The sequence below is a fragment of the Synchiropus splendidus genome, chromosome 6 (genome assembly GCF_027744825.2).
Source record: "Synchiropus splendidus isolate RoL2022-P1 chromosome 6, RoL_Sspl_1.0, whole genome shotgun sequence".
NCBI lineage: Eukaryota > Metazoa > Chordata > Actinopteri > Syngnathiformes > Callionymidae > Synchiropus > Synchiropus splendidus.
The window spans coordinates 5,269,286-5,284,940 of NC_071339.1; the positions used below are offsets into that span (position 1 = coordinate 5,269,286).

General features: G+C 42.0%; 1 protein-coding gene across 7 annotated transcripts in view; it reads right to left on the bottom strand.

The window, feature by feature from the left end:
- Positions 1 to 15,628, bottom strand: part of shq1 (SHQ1, H/ACA ribonucleoprotein assembly factor) — a 36,426-nt gene extending 20,798 nt beyond the window's left edge. For 3 of the 7 annotated variants that reach the window (XR_008414845.1, XR_008414846.1, XM_053868094.1), the window contains exons 1-10: positions 15,453 to 15,627; positions 13,275 to 13,439; positions 12,884 to 12,948; positions 9,917 to 10,045; positions 9,659 to 9,813; positions 9,461 to 9,573; positions 9,299 to 9,390; positions 5,226 to 5,383; positions 4,754 to 4,807; positions 2,648 to 2,771 (exon numbers count right to left, since the gene is read on the bottom strand). Coding sequence is in view for 5 of the 7 variants with exons in the window: in XM_053868094.1 (XP_053724069.1) it covers positions 2,648 to 2,771; positions 4,754 to 4,807; positions 5,226 to 5,383; positions 9,299 to 9,390; positions 9,461 to 9,573; positions 9,659 to 9,813; positions 9,917 to 10,045; positions 12,884 to 12,948; positions 13,275 to 13,417 (1,033 nt within the window). In the remaining 2 variants the exon portion in view is untranslated. Of the gene's footprint in view, positions 1 to 2,647; positions 2,772 to 4,753; positions 4,808 to 5,225; positions 5,384 to 9,298; positions 9,391 to 9,460; positions 9,574 to 9,658; positions 9,814 to 9,916; positions 10,046 to 12,883; positions 12,949 to 13,274; positions 13,440 to 13,869; positions 13,943 to 14,072; positions 14,192 to 15,452 lie in introns of all 7 variants that reach the window. The other 4 variants (XM_053868096.1, XM_053868095.1, XM_053868093.1 and 1 more) reach the window with 3 other exon arrangements.
- Between the last annotated feature and the right edge of the window lie 27 nt (positions 15,629 to 15,655).

Consider the following 15,655-nt stretch of genomic DNA (forward strand, 5'->3'; position numbering starts at 1 on the left):
ACATGAATTCAGTTTCTTTTCGACGAATAAATCGAGACAGATATACAAACAACAAGCTTCAATAATATTCTAATTGCCTAAAAATTGTCAATCCGGTTCTCCAATAAAACCGACGTTCACATGGCGTCCCAGGGGAGTGGGTGACGTTAAAACTAATAACCACCGGGTGAATCTGACACAGTCATTCGCAGCCTTGAGGTCACATCAAACATCCCCTCGACAGGCTTCCCACTCATCTGTTCCAGCACAGTGGCTCTCTCTTCAACAGCACTTTGGCGGCAGGTGGATACGCTCCTTGAGAATACTTGTCCTGCTGCCAGAGGGTTGTTCAAATATTTACTCCTGTGTAACATTCCCTCGAATGCCTTAATCCCCTCGCTACTGTTAATGAACTTCTTTAACTAACACCTATGAAGGGTCGCTTCTGCGGCTGCCTAAATGAAACGCCTGGAAAAATGGAGCACCGTTTTCCATGAACGTTATCCTTACTAATTGGGACGTAATGTAAAGCTGGAAGGACGCCGAGAAGCATGGCGCGACAAATTATTTTCGTTACACCGCCGCCTTAAAAAGAAAGAAAACAGTCACGATATTACTGGGAGACATGATGTAATGTGATTTAGGAGAGGAAAAAAAAAGTGGGAATTTCACTTGTGAGCTGTCGGGAGGTGCAGCGCGATCTTCAATTGAGAAGAAAGTGACTCAACCATCAGTTTCCCTGCCTCTGCTGATAAACCGATCTCCCTGCCTAATGAGGCATGCAGACACTAATCTGGACCTTGAAAGGCCTTTAATTTGATGTCATTTAGCAGCATTAAAACCATCAAAAAGTAGATAATCTCAGCCCTGGCTCGTCCTGTGTGTGTGTGTTTACACTGTGTCGTTGTGCAGCAGGGGCTCTTGATTTAAAGATTACACAGCCTGGAGTTATCAAAGTCAACATTTCGACGACGACTAACCCGCGTTCCTCACGCCGATGGGGGTGGGAGACGGGACACTCTCGGGCACAGCAGGAGGAGGAGTGTTTCCATTTGTTCATGGAAGGCATCGGTGCCCACCCGACTATCATTATTATTATTATTATTCACACACATGCGTCTTCAGTAACATCAACGGAATCCAATTCCAATGGGGACACTGTGTTAGCATGAGGGTTGGCCTCAGCTTTAAATCCTGTTCATTTTCACACGCACAGTTTAACCCCAAACTAAAACACAGAACACAGTCAGTCATGTATCTCCCATGTGAAAGGGATTTTTTTTATCTTTAGCCAGTAGATTTTTTAACCATAGTTTTGAAAATACCCATTACGCAAGTTCTTTGTGTTTCAGACACCGTTGTTGCACCTTAAAACTTGCATATTTAATTTGTTTTTGGTGAGGTTTCTTCAGCTTTTACATACTTCGATCATTGTTTGCCGTCTATTCCACCTTATTGTTTGCAGAAACGAACACCCAGAATGTCCTGTCACTCGTCTGTACGGCAAGTAGCGCGCTCCTTTGCTGGGGTTTGCATCCCCGACAGTTTCAACCTGTGCGGGACGTTTTTTTTTCTGTTGTTTTTCTTTGAAGTTGAATGTGACTTGTAAAAGCAGCACTACCTAGTGGATAGTCCACACAGAGCAGAATGGAGTTCAGCGTATTCCAGTTCCTGGATTCAGTAAACAAGATGGTCTGCTTTGAGTAAAAGGGAAAAATCACATCAAATGTAAACACGTGACGGTGCTTCTTGTGCATCATAAAGAAACTTAATAAATATGCACTTTGTTTGCAACTAAAAAACCTGCCGGATGAACAGGAAACTGGATGCAGTTGTTGTGATGTTTCTGTCAGCGTATTTCATTGATTCAAAACTTCAACTCCCTGTTAACATCGGAGAAGCCATCTTGGATTTTGTACGTGGGGTGGTGAGGATTCGACCGACTTTCTTACTAGGAAATCCGACATCAGTAGACGTCACTGGGTGGGTTTAACTAGGAATTTTACAGTTACGAGCACAACGGGAACTACTCCAATATCTCTGTTTACAACTTTGCGTTGTGATACCAACATAGCACGATGCTTGAACTAGAAAAATGTGACAATACAGAAACACACTACGCAATCATCTCAACAAAACAACTTCCAAGATTCAACAAAATTCTGAGCCGAGTTTCGAACCCACGTTTCTTAACACATTGTCATAACATGAGCCACCAGTGGCGTTTGCTAACCAAGCAACCGAGACGAGAAAAGTTTTTCAGCACAGTCCCACAAAAGTTCATTTGGTTTAATGACTCAATTGTTTGCTGAGCTTTATAAAGTCAAATCTTCCTGGTTCCCTCAAAACCTATCCAAACACACAGAACATCACTGACAGCTAGTCATTTCTAGGTTAGGTCACTTCTAATTTCTCTCCTGAAAATGTCATTCACAACTTGTACTGTTCAGCTGTTTACAAACAAACAAGCTAATGCAGGTGCAAACATCACTCTTGTCAAGTTACACATCAAATTTTCTCGGTTCCTCACACAGTCAGAGGGTGTTGCACTGTGGGTTGTATACGTTTTGGGGTAGAGAGAGTGTGGGTCAAAGTGGGACATCATTCTGAAGTGTCTAAGTTGCGGGACGTTAAGTCAAGTGTCTTCTTGACTCTGATGAGGACTCACCTGCTTGCAAAATCGAAACGACATCACGGAGAGCAGAAGAGACCAAGTCAAAGTGTCTGTAGAGAGGGAAGCACATCACCCGTCTTCCGAAGGACACCAGCACATCTTTGGTGTGGCTGTACGTCTGCAGAAGAACACAGACAGGAGTAAGACCTCACAAAACCATCCATATCGCATGGGCGGTGTGTTAACTACAGCTCACAACTTTGCTGTTTAAAGAGCTGCTAAAGTCGAGGCCGTCAACTCTTAAACACCTCTGCAGCGCAGGTCTCTTAATTGCTACTTTTCTCTAAACGTTCTCAGCTTTTTTTTTCTGCGCTAATGGACACAGAGCCTGGAGATTTTCTCCCTTGGTTCTCCTTTTCTTTGCCGCTTGTTAGGGATGTGTTGCTTGCTCGCACGTGCATGTCATCAGGGATCATGCTCTCCCTCGGGCTTGTTTATTCAGAGTGTAAATAAGGTCTTCTGTTGTAAGCGGGGGAGACTCAGTGACACCAGCGCAGTCGACTGAGGACGAGTAAAACATGCAGCAGATGGATAATGGAGAGGGGGATGGGATGATTTAGTGTGGGGGGGGGGGGAGCAGGAGATAGCGGAGGAGAACGGGTAGCGGAGGGAGAGCCGATATCAGGTTAGACACAGAAACAGACAAGCAGTCAGAGACAGGAAGGAAGTTATCGTAATGCGGAGGATGAGGAGGAGGCAGGCAGCTGAGGACTGAGCGAGGTGGCCTGTCAGTAGGAGCTGACAGCTGGACTGACATCCAGTAAAGGCCTGCCAGGCAGGTGAGAACTGCTCTCTAACCCTCTGACAGATAGACAGAAAAAAACTCTGGTCAAAGAGTAAAAAACTAAAGTGCTCCAAGCAGCCTTTTCAAACCTAACAGAATATACAACACTGACAATGGCTCCACTGTGTTCTCGACTTGGGGCTGAGTGATAATAGTGGGCAGGAAAGGACTGCAGCGTGGGGTAATGAGCTGAGACTGAGCAGAGAAACTGCAATTTGTCTGTCAAAACAGTGCAGCCCTTTCAAGTACTTGACCGTCCTCAGGCCCTGGAGGGAGGAGGGGAAGCCTAAACGCTCTCTGTTTTGTCATTCGAAAGTGGAAAACAAGCACGTTGATAAAACTGTTAGAAAACAAAGCTGATAATGAAGGTCATCTTGACAAGAGGTTCCCTAAATTTGCCGCGACACCGGCCAAGACGCAAGAAAATAACACCGCTGCTGTTTGCTGAACAAGCGCGTGTACTCCAGGGAACAGGGTTTCGAATAGGCAGACCACACACACTGGATAACAGACTCTATGAATCAGGACCACCTGTTTCTTTCAGTGCCTGTCGTTTACATTAAAAATCCTGCAACATGGACTGGATTATTGATCCAAGCACAGGCCAGGCTGGACCACCAATGTGCTGCCAATATGACCCCTGATACTGGTCTCAGTAAGACTAGAGATGAAAAAGTGAAAAACAGTTGTTCACATCAAAAATATGTTCCACTTTGTGTGCGATGTATTTATTTATTTTTTGTCAAGGGCTGATGAGGCTTCATGAAACAGTGTCCTCACTTTCAGAGCTCAGTAGGTGGCGCCCTTGGCTAGAACATGACGAGAGGCTTCACTGAAACAGTTTTTCAAATGAGCTTACAGAGCAAAGACGCAGTCAACTGGCCTGTAGACACTGTTTCATGAAGCCCCATAAGCCCATCACGAGGTTTCATGAGACAATAAAACCTCACCTCCATTTGAAGAGGGTCACCTACTGAGCCCTGAAAATTATGACACTGTTTCATGAAACCTCATTACTAAATAATGCATTAATACAACAGGAGGAGCAGCTGAGTGGAAATAAAATCCAAGTTTTTAATTTATTTTACATCACTTTTCTGACAAACTCGGATTCACTCGTGAACAATAAAAAAATCATCATATCATGAATTTCTAAGCAAAAGTTTCAGCTTCGTTTAAAACTGTTTTTCTAGAAATTGTAAGAGAATTCTGTTTAAATGTTTGTGCATGAAACTAGATTAAATAACCCTCCAGTCTTGAAGAAAACCGATTCATCAAGCAAACATTCGACCACATCTTGCAAATGGCGTTCTTACTTCCAGCCAGCAGAGAGTCCCACTGAGTTTTCGGATAGTCCATGGAGACTCCACCTGCAGGGTATACGTCGGAAATGTTGAATCTTCATTTTACAAGGGATAATGCTCCAAAAATGAAAGATCTGAGCCATTTTTCTTTCACAGGGATAGTTGACTGCGTGTCTCTGTGTGTGTGTGTGTGTATATATATGTATATATATCCAGCATCACACCTATAATCTATAAGTCCACTTCAACATGTGTGTTCATCTGATTGACCTGAAGCCACCGAACAATCTCGCTTGCTCACCTTCACTGTACCTCATCTAAGGGATACAAAAACAGACCTGGACTGAGCTCCTGGATCTGCTGGTAATCTCTTAAGGCCTCTGAATGAAATGGAAGGGGGTCTAAAGGATTTGCGGATAGAGCGCTTTGTCATCCGGGGATAAGCGTCTTTTGCAGGGAGGAGTTTGGGCATAAATGCACTCACGTTGTGTTCTCCCTCAGTCGAGCGCACTTCGTAGGTGTAAGCCAGGAGAACGTCCACCAGGCTGAGAAGCACTTGTTTACGGGCGGCCTTGTCCAGCAGGTACGATCGGTTGTTGAACTTTCTCAGTTGCTCTTTCTCGTCTTCGGTGAACGACAATCCTAAGTAAACAAAAGGGGGTAACTGTCCGTTAGTTACACCCACATGAGACTTCACATATATTCTGCCGCTCTGAACCAGCAGAAGAAACATGAGCATTGGAATGATGACATCAACAGCACTCAGCAGAAAACTGTTCCCACGTCTTATTAGATCGAGGAACCATAAAGCAGCTGGAAATAAAACATTTATCAAGTACCTCAAAAGCAAGGCTCTAATAAATAACTCATGAATACATCATTCCAAACGACCTAGGTAAACAATTGAGCTGCAGTTGCTGGGATCAATAGAGGTGGCCATTAAACGCTGCTGCTGCAATATTAATACCAGATGCACCGGCGTGGGAATTTTCCCAGCAGCCGTTTCACTAATGTAAAAATCTAAACTTCATTAATATTTATTAAGTCCATATCATAGTAGGCGGCACCTGGATTTCCTGCTGTTTTGGTTGAACCTGAACTTATCATTCAGATTGAATTTAAATTTCAGGAAAACACATTGAAGGTGTCATTGAAGTGGATTTACCGACAAAGGCAAACACACAAGTTGGAAATTGGACATGTTTGAGTGGGAATTAAGTCTAGCAGTTGAGTGAAAATTGCTGGTTAAATATGAGGATGTGTCAAACATAATTTGTTCCCTTGGGAAAAACACATAACAAACCTAATGAGGCACCACAAGGACAATTCATTCCCATGTATACTATCAGGAAAACAAATGTACCGAGCTCTGTATGCAGATATAGACTGCAACTCACAAGTCGGAAAATAGCTGAAGGCAATTTCTCTCGAAGAGGCCCGGCACAGAAAGTGCAGGAAGCGCAGTGCAAAAACGTATATGTGGTCTGTAGACAGAAAAATAAAATCTGCAGCGGGAACTTGGATTGGTATGAAGGAGATTCCTGCTGCATTACGTCAGCTTCTCGGTGCAAATGCTACCTGAGTCAGTCAGAGGGAAAGCTCAGCAGCTCACACAATAAAAGAGTCGCACGTGCAACCACATCTGGGCACAGTTACATAGAACCTCACTCGGGACACACGCAAATTAAATGATAACATACTTTGTTGAAAAAACACGGGTAAGAAAATAATGCTGAGGTGGCAAATTATCCAGGTCATGGAGCATTTTATTAAGTAGTGTTGCTTTCCATGACACCCAATTTCCATGTTGTCGTCTTTAAGGAGCATTATTATTTAAACGAACAGAGATATTTAAATATCAAAGGTCCCATGTTATGTTAATTTCAGACGCTTTCAAATGAGATCCCAGTGGAGCACGAGAGAAGGGTTCTTTTAATAAAATACTTGCATTGAAATGATGTACAGTGGAACAAAGGCAGTCAGCTGGAACTTGAAATACATTTATATTTTACAATGTAAAAAATGTATATTAATTTTTTCCTTCGTAGAGAGATTGGATGACTATTCAAATAGTGGCATAGAAAGACAAACTCGACATTACAAGCTTAAAATATGTGATTTGATTACATTTTTTCTGACTTTATATACAGTTTAATCTCAATATGAATACGGAAAATCTTTATCTTGGTAACAGAACTGTAGGTAAAACCTGTAAAAGTTTCGTAAATGGCATTTTCTCAATATAAATAACTAATGAATATAGAATTGAATTAGAAAAGATAATTTCTTTCACAGCGTTGACCTCATGAGGGCCACATGAATGAAGGTAAAGGGCCGCAAGTGGCCCCCGGGCCACACACACCTACCTCAAGCCTAACCCATTATCCAAGTGTGATCAAGCTGAAATGAAGCAGGAAAAAGAAGCGTCAAGTCTATTTAGCATGGATGCGAGCGTGAACACAGGACTGAGGTGGACAGCTGTGTCCTGTCAGAGTTCTGGCACTGACACCGGGGAGCACAAAGGGCCCAGTTTCTACTTCATTTGCACTTGTGTCTGCATCCATCTGTCAGGTGACAAATCTATCGCACGCAGCCAAAACGACAACCGTGAAAGAAAGCAAATTAAATTCTCTCCTTTGAATATATGACAGCTAAAATTATGAGCAGGAGTTTGAGATTTGACAGCCAGCGGTTTGAAATCGACTGACCGGTGCCATTCCGCACACTCAGCTGCAGCTAATGCTATTTCACCTGTCAATCACGCCATTACGTTTAATCTGGCCCCATTTATCTCCGCCTGCGCTCCGAACATTTCGGCGAGGTTGAACCGGGGCGGTTTATGGCGCTCACATCCCTGACAGACTGGTGGATGGGGCCCTCCAGCAGCTCCTGTGATAATACTATCTCTTTCATCTAAATCCTCTCTGGAGCGTGCAACATCCCGACACTCCACATAAGCTGCGGCTACGAGCCGTGCACCTCCTTAAACACTGGAAGTGCTGGAATTAGCAGGCTGTTAGATGAGCGGCTGGCACGTTTAAAGAGGCTCTTGCCGCGCCGAGGCTTCAGCAGGGATCACTCCCATGTAAAAAAAGCATAGCCCAGAATTCAAGCCAGGAGGCTCTTGCCAACAAGCAGCTCTTCCAGTTAATGATCCAGTAATAATAAAATGTCATTTCAGCACGCAGGGAAAAAGCCCAAACTAAACAACGCCCTTCTTGCTCCGCCGTCGCATTGAACCCGCTGGCTTTCATCTCTCAACAGCAAAGTGATCGAGTGATTCATTAAGGTCCAAGTTCAGTCTCTCAGAGTTCCACGTGTCGCTCCAGCCGAGTCGCCCTCGGGCACTTTTTTTTTTTTTAAAGCCTGTGTGGAAGATAATCGGTGGCGTGACCTTCCGCTGGAGGGGGGCAGAACGATCTGTCCTCCGGGATTTAAATATTGTCACAGGACAATGTCATGAATCTCAAATATCCGATTCTGCACAGTCACACTTTTTCATTAACAGAACTAGAGCTTGCTACTGTGGAACAGTGATGGGTCTCATTTGGTGGACGGACCTCAAATTGTTTATTGGTTACACTGATGAGATACAAAATGTATGCCCCCTTCTGGAGAGACGAAGTAACGACTCATCTTTTATTATTATTATTGTATTGCAGTGAGATTAGCTTCAATCATGTAAGTATTAAAAGTTTTAAAAACTGGTTAACTTCACAAAATATCTCTAGATAAAATTGTTTGCGATGACATCAAAATATGAATTTGTTTATTTAAAGATCCGTCACAAGCGGAAAAAAACTTTAAAAGAAAAGAATTCTAGAATACTTTATATTCTCATTCAATCTCAAACTGAACACATGATTAAGATCCAACTAAGCAAACTGCTAACAACTAAGCATAATGCTTTAAAAATAAGCAACAAAAAAACATAATTATGTCATTAATAAAAGGCATTTTGTTCAATGTCACTGGCTTAAGTAAAACCATTTAACTGGTAAGAAACAAATCTCTCCAAATTTCGGCTCTGCTTTTATATTTATTTATTTTCTATTGTTATTGACAATGCTGAAATGTATTGTTTCATGATGACCTAATAAAAATTAAATATTTCTTGGGATTTGAAGAACCTAAAATGTTGTAGCATTAAACAATGTTGATCTGCTTGCAGTACTGGTTTTATAGGGATATATGCTAATGTTTGTTTCAGCTCAGTGAAAGCATGACTGATTTTAAACATCATCTTTGTCTTGTGCAAATAGAATATGCTCCCTCACAGTCAAAGCTAGGATCCGAACAGTCAGCTGTGATTATCATTCAGCGATTCTCTCCATCGACTGTGTTGACAGCTTTGTGTGGAACCTTATAGAACTGAAGTCAAGGCAAACTAGAGTCACTTCGCTCAACTCTAGCGGATACATTCCTGCATTGAAAGCTGGAGGGGGAAGTTGTGAGTATGTTTGAAAATATATATGAAAATGCATAGATATAAGGGTGTGTAAATGTTTAAAACTAGACAAGAAGAAAGCGCCACGAATGTGAGTGGACAAAACTCACCATCAACTTCGCTGTCGGCGCAGCTCAGATCTGCCCACCATGGTCGGAACTTCAGCAGCCTCTTGATTTCATCATCTTCAAACAGATCAGCTCTGAAATAATAATCACATTTTCACACATTTGCATTTTAAAGACGCCAAGGACGTCTTCGCTGGAACTCACAGGTAATGATCAGACGAGAAGGCGGCAGCCTCGGCGTGCAGCCGCGCACGCCTCCTCTCAGCCGTTGTTGTTGCTTCAGGGTTCTTCACGTCAATTACGTCGCTTAGTTCTTCCTGCCATGACATTTGCAACACTTTGCACTCGGTGTGTTCTCTGGCCACTTTCATGTGCTTTCAAGACGAAAAATGTCCTTCTTACCTGTAAGCGATCAAACACTCCTGACCTCTGGTTGCCAAATCCATATTTCTGCAGCGCAGCGAGCTCCTCTTCTGATCTCTCTGTGTATGCCTCCTGCTCCACCTGCCAGTCAAATTCCTCCTCATCCTCTTCGTCCTCTGCATCTCCGCTGCAGCCTTTGGAAACACCAAGGCCGTCAGTATCCATTCCCGAGCAACAGCTGGCCAATTTCATGCAGCAAAGAGACGGAATGTTTATAAACTCATCAGTCACAGCTACCTGCGCTTATGTCCTCAACCAGGGGTTTCGCAGACCGACAGCCTTTGGGAGCAAGGAGGCTTGTCAACATCTGGAGGCCTTCGAAATTCTCTCCAGGTGTTTCTTTGGGGACCTGCAGTGTGAAAAGACCTGCGAGGGAAAGAGAGACAGAAGAGAAAGCACAGAAACTTTTTAACAAGCTGGAGAAGAGTCTGACAACTGACATTTATCACACTGTGCTAAAGACATTTCGCAGAGACTGAAGACGCATCATCAATCAGGAAAACTCAGTTACCGCATCTTCCTCGCACTCCTCTTGCATTCTGTAATAATTGGAAGCAGACAGGAGATGAAACAAGAGACAGCAGAGAGACGGTATGGTGTCAAGCAGTCGTGTTTGTTTGAGCCGCTGAAAGACAAACTATATAATCACAGAATAATATTTTGTCTGACTACGTCTGGCAGCGCTGTTCATCTGGGAGATAAATATTTACAGACAGCGCCACATTTTTCTTGTACTTTTGTCAGCTAAAACTTAAGCCGGACACGCGACTACTCCACCCACGTATATTCAAGGTAGCCACAGCTTTCCAGACGAGACTGAACCGATAGCAGCTCTGACAAATGAGAACCACCCGCAGTCGCCGGGGGGGTCAAATCATAATCACTTAAGTAAATACCTCATAAAATGTCAACGATCCCCGGCGTTGGGGTGCTTTTGAATGGAAACTAATTGCGTAAGATTCGGGGGTGGCAGGGTGGCGAGTCTGAAAGAGGGCTCCTAATGACGGCTCATTACAAGTCTAAACAAGGACACTCATTAGCGCAGCTTTATTAGCAGATGTTACGGACTGAGTTAACGGGGGCCGCGCCGACAGATGCACAGTCAGGAGTCCATAAGGCGGACGACTTCATCCAGACAACTTCATTAGCGCAGATGAAAGAAAAGTCAGAGACGGATCAGTGACGGAGGGGAAAGTGCGTGAAGCTCTGACCGGCTGACACGCTTCATTCTTCTATAATAGACAGATGAGTTGTGTTACATTTAAACTACAATACTGACAGGCCCATTAATATCAGGCTGCTGGTAATGAATTAAACAGCCATTAAATATTCTTGTTCAGGGGATAAATATTACAAAATGAAACGTGTCGTGTGGAAATTCTATGCACTTGTAACAAGGTTGTTCAAGCAATGAAACACAAGTGTCCTTTTTCATGAAATGTAATTATTTGTTCATTCATTGTGTTCCACTTATTGGAGCCTCAGAATCTGTCCTGGCTCCTTGAGGCACCATGACCGGTCACAACACATTGTACATTGTATAGACTAGAGGTGGGCAAAGTGCGGCCACCAGGGGCCACATATGGCCCTGTGCATTTGAGTATTTTCATGAGTAATGCTTACTACTCAAAAAGACTTCACATATATGAGAAGCTTCAAATACAATTATACACTTTGAGATCATAATCTCACCTAATGTGACGTAATACTTACCCTACTTAGAGCACATGACTTGATTCTCATTCTTATTTTGAAACTTGTTACATTATATCCTTCCCATGATATAAACTGAAGCCCCTCACAACAGTGGCAGTCTATTTAATTGGCCACCCTTGGTACAGACTGAGTCACACACAGAGTCTCACAGCAGTTAACCTGAGTATGTCCTCCGCTGCAGAACAAACCTATTTAGACTGCAATTTTTCAGTATTTTTTAAGGGCACGATTGAGTTTATATCATTCTGAGGCTGGGTTGTGGGGGCAGCAGCCAAAGTGAAGAGGCACAGAATTTTAGATTTCCCTAAAACCTCCCCAGTGAGGCATCCAGGAGGCAATATTATATTAATATATAACAATATATAACCACAGAAGAATATTCCCCCATTTCTTATATTCATATCGTTTTTAATTTTCCATGTGGTATTGATACACATACATTCATAATCTAATCTAGTATTTTGAACAAATTTATAATAACGTCAAATTTATACATTTATTTATTTGTATTTTATTTTATTCATTTTTTTCGCAATGCTGCAAAATATTTAAATAGCATTTTATCTAAGTAACAATTTGTAGTTCTTAACTATTTATACAACTTTTATATCTCATGCCAACACAAGTGATCGGTTGATGAGATTTCATGAAACTGTGCAGCTCACTAGGTGGCGCTCTTGGTTTAGAATGATGCGAAACACTGTACAGTTGAGCGTGCCGTCCAGTGGCCTCAGAAAATGAAATGAAACTTGATCAACCTTTCACGACAAATGCAACATTCACTATGTTTAAAATGATTTTTTCCAAGTCAGCAAGAACTATGACATGTAGATTTAATGTGATGGATAAACATTTCCTTAAAACACGTTTTCTTTCACCAATTTACACTCATGTTCTTCGGCCAAATTACATAGATAGATCCCCCACAGCGATTCTTAAACCGCAACAGAACAACTAATTCTCCATCTCTTATCTTACAGCACTTCAAATATTGAAACATAATATCTGCTTTTTATCCGCGACCCGCAGCGGATAATCTGTTGTCAATGAGAGCAGCGTTTTGTTCCATTATCTTCCAGTGCTTTATCTGATCGAGAGGCTTAAACCAATCCCACGGGACGTTTGGCAAGAAACTCGCATAGTCAAAATTCCAGTTCATGCTACAAATCCTTCATGCAACTTTATGTTCCATGTGTTTTTAATGATGGAGGGGAAGCAGCAAGAAACCTTGAGAAGAATCAGCAGCACTGATCACAATATTATTTCAATTTATGGCAGACCTGCGACACAATTTAGTCACACTTCATCATAAAAAAAAATGCTTAAATAAGATAGGAACAGTGGAAAATACCTCAGCACGAATACCATTCTGCAGTTACACCATATACAAAGAAAATGAGGGCTAATAAACAAAAGAAAAATGTCCCTCAAGTCTTTCTACGTTGCTTGCATCTTATCAAACACAATGGCAAATGTGAAAAGGCTCACCTTTATCGATATCAAATCTAGCCTTTTCTCGCCCATCTTGCACGATCCTTCCTGGAAGAGTAAGCCTGTAAATAAAATGAGACGGTCATTTGCCGCGGGAATCATCAACTCCAGGAAATCAATAATTGGTGGTGGGAAAATTAATGCTGGAACATAGAGCTGGAAACAGTAGAAACTGCTCCTCTGCTGCGAGATAACACAGTCGATGAAAAAAAAAAAAAACTCTCTACATGGCATGTCGACACTAATGCAAATCGGTACATGACTGTAATCCTCTTATTATTTCTGTCAGATGATTCTTGAACCAACTACGAATATTGCATTGTATTTATTTGCCAATTGTTATGAAACTACATAGAAACTTCCTTTAACTTGATAAATCATTGTTCACCTCAGAAAGTAGGGCTTGGCATAGAACTTAAAATCGGTTCCATCGATAAAGAGGTCAAACTCAGAGGTCCTGGTGTAGGGCACCCGGATGGTGAGGGTCAAGTGGTCGGCATCTTGATCCAGGTTAAATGCAGGAGTAATCATTATGTCTTACTGGTGATGAAACCTGGCAGATTTATCGACAGAGAGACAGAGGTGATGTTAGGCACAGAAGACAAAGCAGCTGCTGCTCAGCCAGTTGGCAGCAGTCTGCCACCTTGTGGTTGCTCCTACATACAGTGGCAACTGGGAGTAAAATCTTTGACAAAACTAAACTCGTCTTCATTAGAATTTGACACCTAGAGTTTCAGGGAAAAAAAGAAAAAGACAAAAGACACAAGAAACATTTAATATTGATGAATATAACTCATACAATAATCATTCTAAAGTAATTGAGCAATAATATCACTGAAAAGGAAATAAAAATTCAACAGAATAGCTTTCATTTGCCAAATAAAAGCATAACTTTTGGCTCAACTTTAAGACTTGTCAATTTGAACCACTATCAATTTCACATGAAAAGATTTGTTGTGATAATTTTTTAAATTGATGACCACCTTCCAGGAATCTGGCTCTCTGCAAGTATTTGAAGACGATGGTTGGACTTTTTTTTCATCGGACAGTTCAGCTCTACAACAGATCCAAAGAAAGATGGATTGGGACGGTACTGATGCAAATATATGAGCAGAGCACTGTAAACACGAGAGACAATGGCCACTTTGAACGCTGAGGAAAAACAAAGATTCAGCCAAATATCCACCTGATGATCGGGAAAATTTCCTGCTGCACTGCCAGAATTGTTCATCAACAATGATCTGGACGAGAACCTGAGTGCCTCCTCAGTGTCCAACCTCCATATGGCTGCTGAGCGGGGACAAACTAAAAATAAAATTAAATATTGGTTTGCGATTTCATTTCAGTGGACCAATGCTCCTATTCTCACTGTTTTAACTTATTTTTATTTATTTAATATTTTAATATTATTCATACCCACCTCTCTACCCCTGGAGAATATACATTTGTAAGTACAATAAATAATAATGATAATACATTTTTTTTTAAATGATGTTTATTCTGAACATTTAGATGGATTCTCTAAAAGTGAACTTCAAATGAGGTCCTAATTCATTTCAGAGCAAGTTGTCGGATGGCAGACATCTCGAGGCTGAGGTTGCGGTGGCACATATAACTTCTGTACGGTGAGAACTCAAGGATGGAACTTGTTGAAGCCCTTTCACACTTGTGTCAGTGTGAGTCAATGGAAATATGGGGAGCCAGTTTGCTGGAGCGGGCTGAACTTGAAGTGTCCATTGTTATCTCAGTCATTTTAGGAGAGTCAAACCTTGATGTTTCTGGTATATTTATTTCGGAACCTCCATGGCATCTTGCGATAACCCTTAGGTATACTGCTGTGTGCTGTCCAAAATGGCTGCCTGGTCAATGTAAACATGCTGACATGCTGACTATATATATATATATATATATATATATATATATATATATATAACATGAGTCAATCCCCTTGTACCCACTCTGAGTCCACTTAAAGCATGCATGTCATCCTTTACCACATCCATAAATGTCACTGGTTGTTGTCCTCTTTTGGACTTCTCTGAATGTGAGATTCCACTTGATATGTCTAAGATGGGAAAAGCTTAATCTCGGCTTCCTGTCTTTACTGAAGCCTGCATCACGTCAGGTTCCCTCCACCCAGTCTGCAGCCTCCTCTTCACCTCCTGTGACCTCTGTGCATCATTCGGGATGACTGATGTGACATATTGTGTCAACGTGTCAAGTCTTTACTCTCTTTTTTATCTTGAACCTGTAGATTTCAGATAAATACAGCTTAAGGCACGGACGGCTGAATGCTAGGAGCATCTAAACCAGGGCACATTTAACCACAGCGACGAGCCAAAACCCCGACAATAACTGTAAACGTGTGGGGTTTTTTTTTCTCAACCAGGATCAACGTTAGCTCGTCGCACACGTGTTTACATCGTGCCTCAATGCTAACGTAGCTCAAACAAGCTGTTCACTCTTGGCGTCGTTGGAATACTGTGTACTTTGCGAGAAGCGAGCAGCCTGAGAAAGATTCCAGTGACATCCCTCAAGAGTTTTCGGTAAACATGAACACACTCACCAAAACAGCATGGCAGCTCACGGAGACTCACTGCCGTCCGCGTCCATGTTGTACCGTAGTGGGTGTAGAAGGGGCGCAGGCAGATACAATTAAAGCGACACACCACTTTTTATTCATAAAGAAAACATCATTATGTTGTGATGAAGACGAAATACGGTGAGTTTAACATTTGCGAATAGCTCGTCTTTAAAAGTATAATTCAT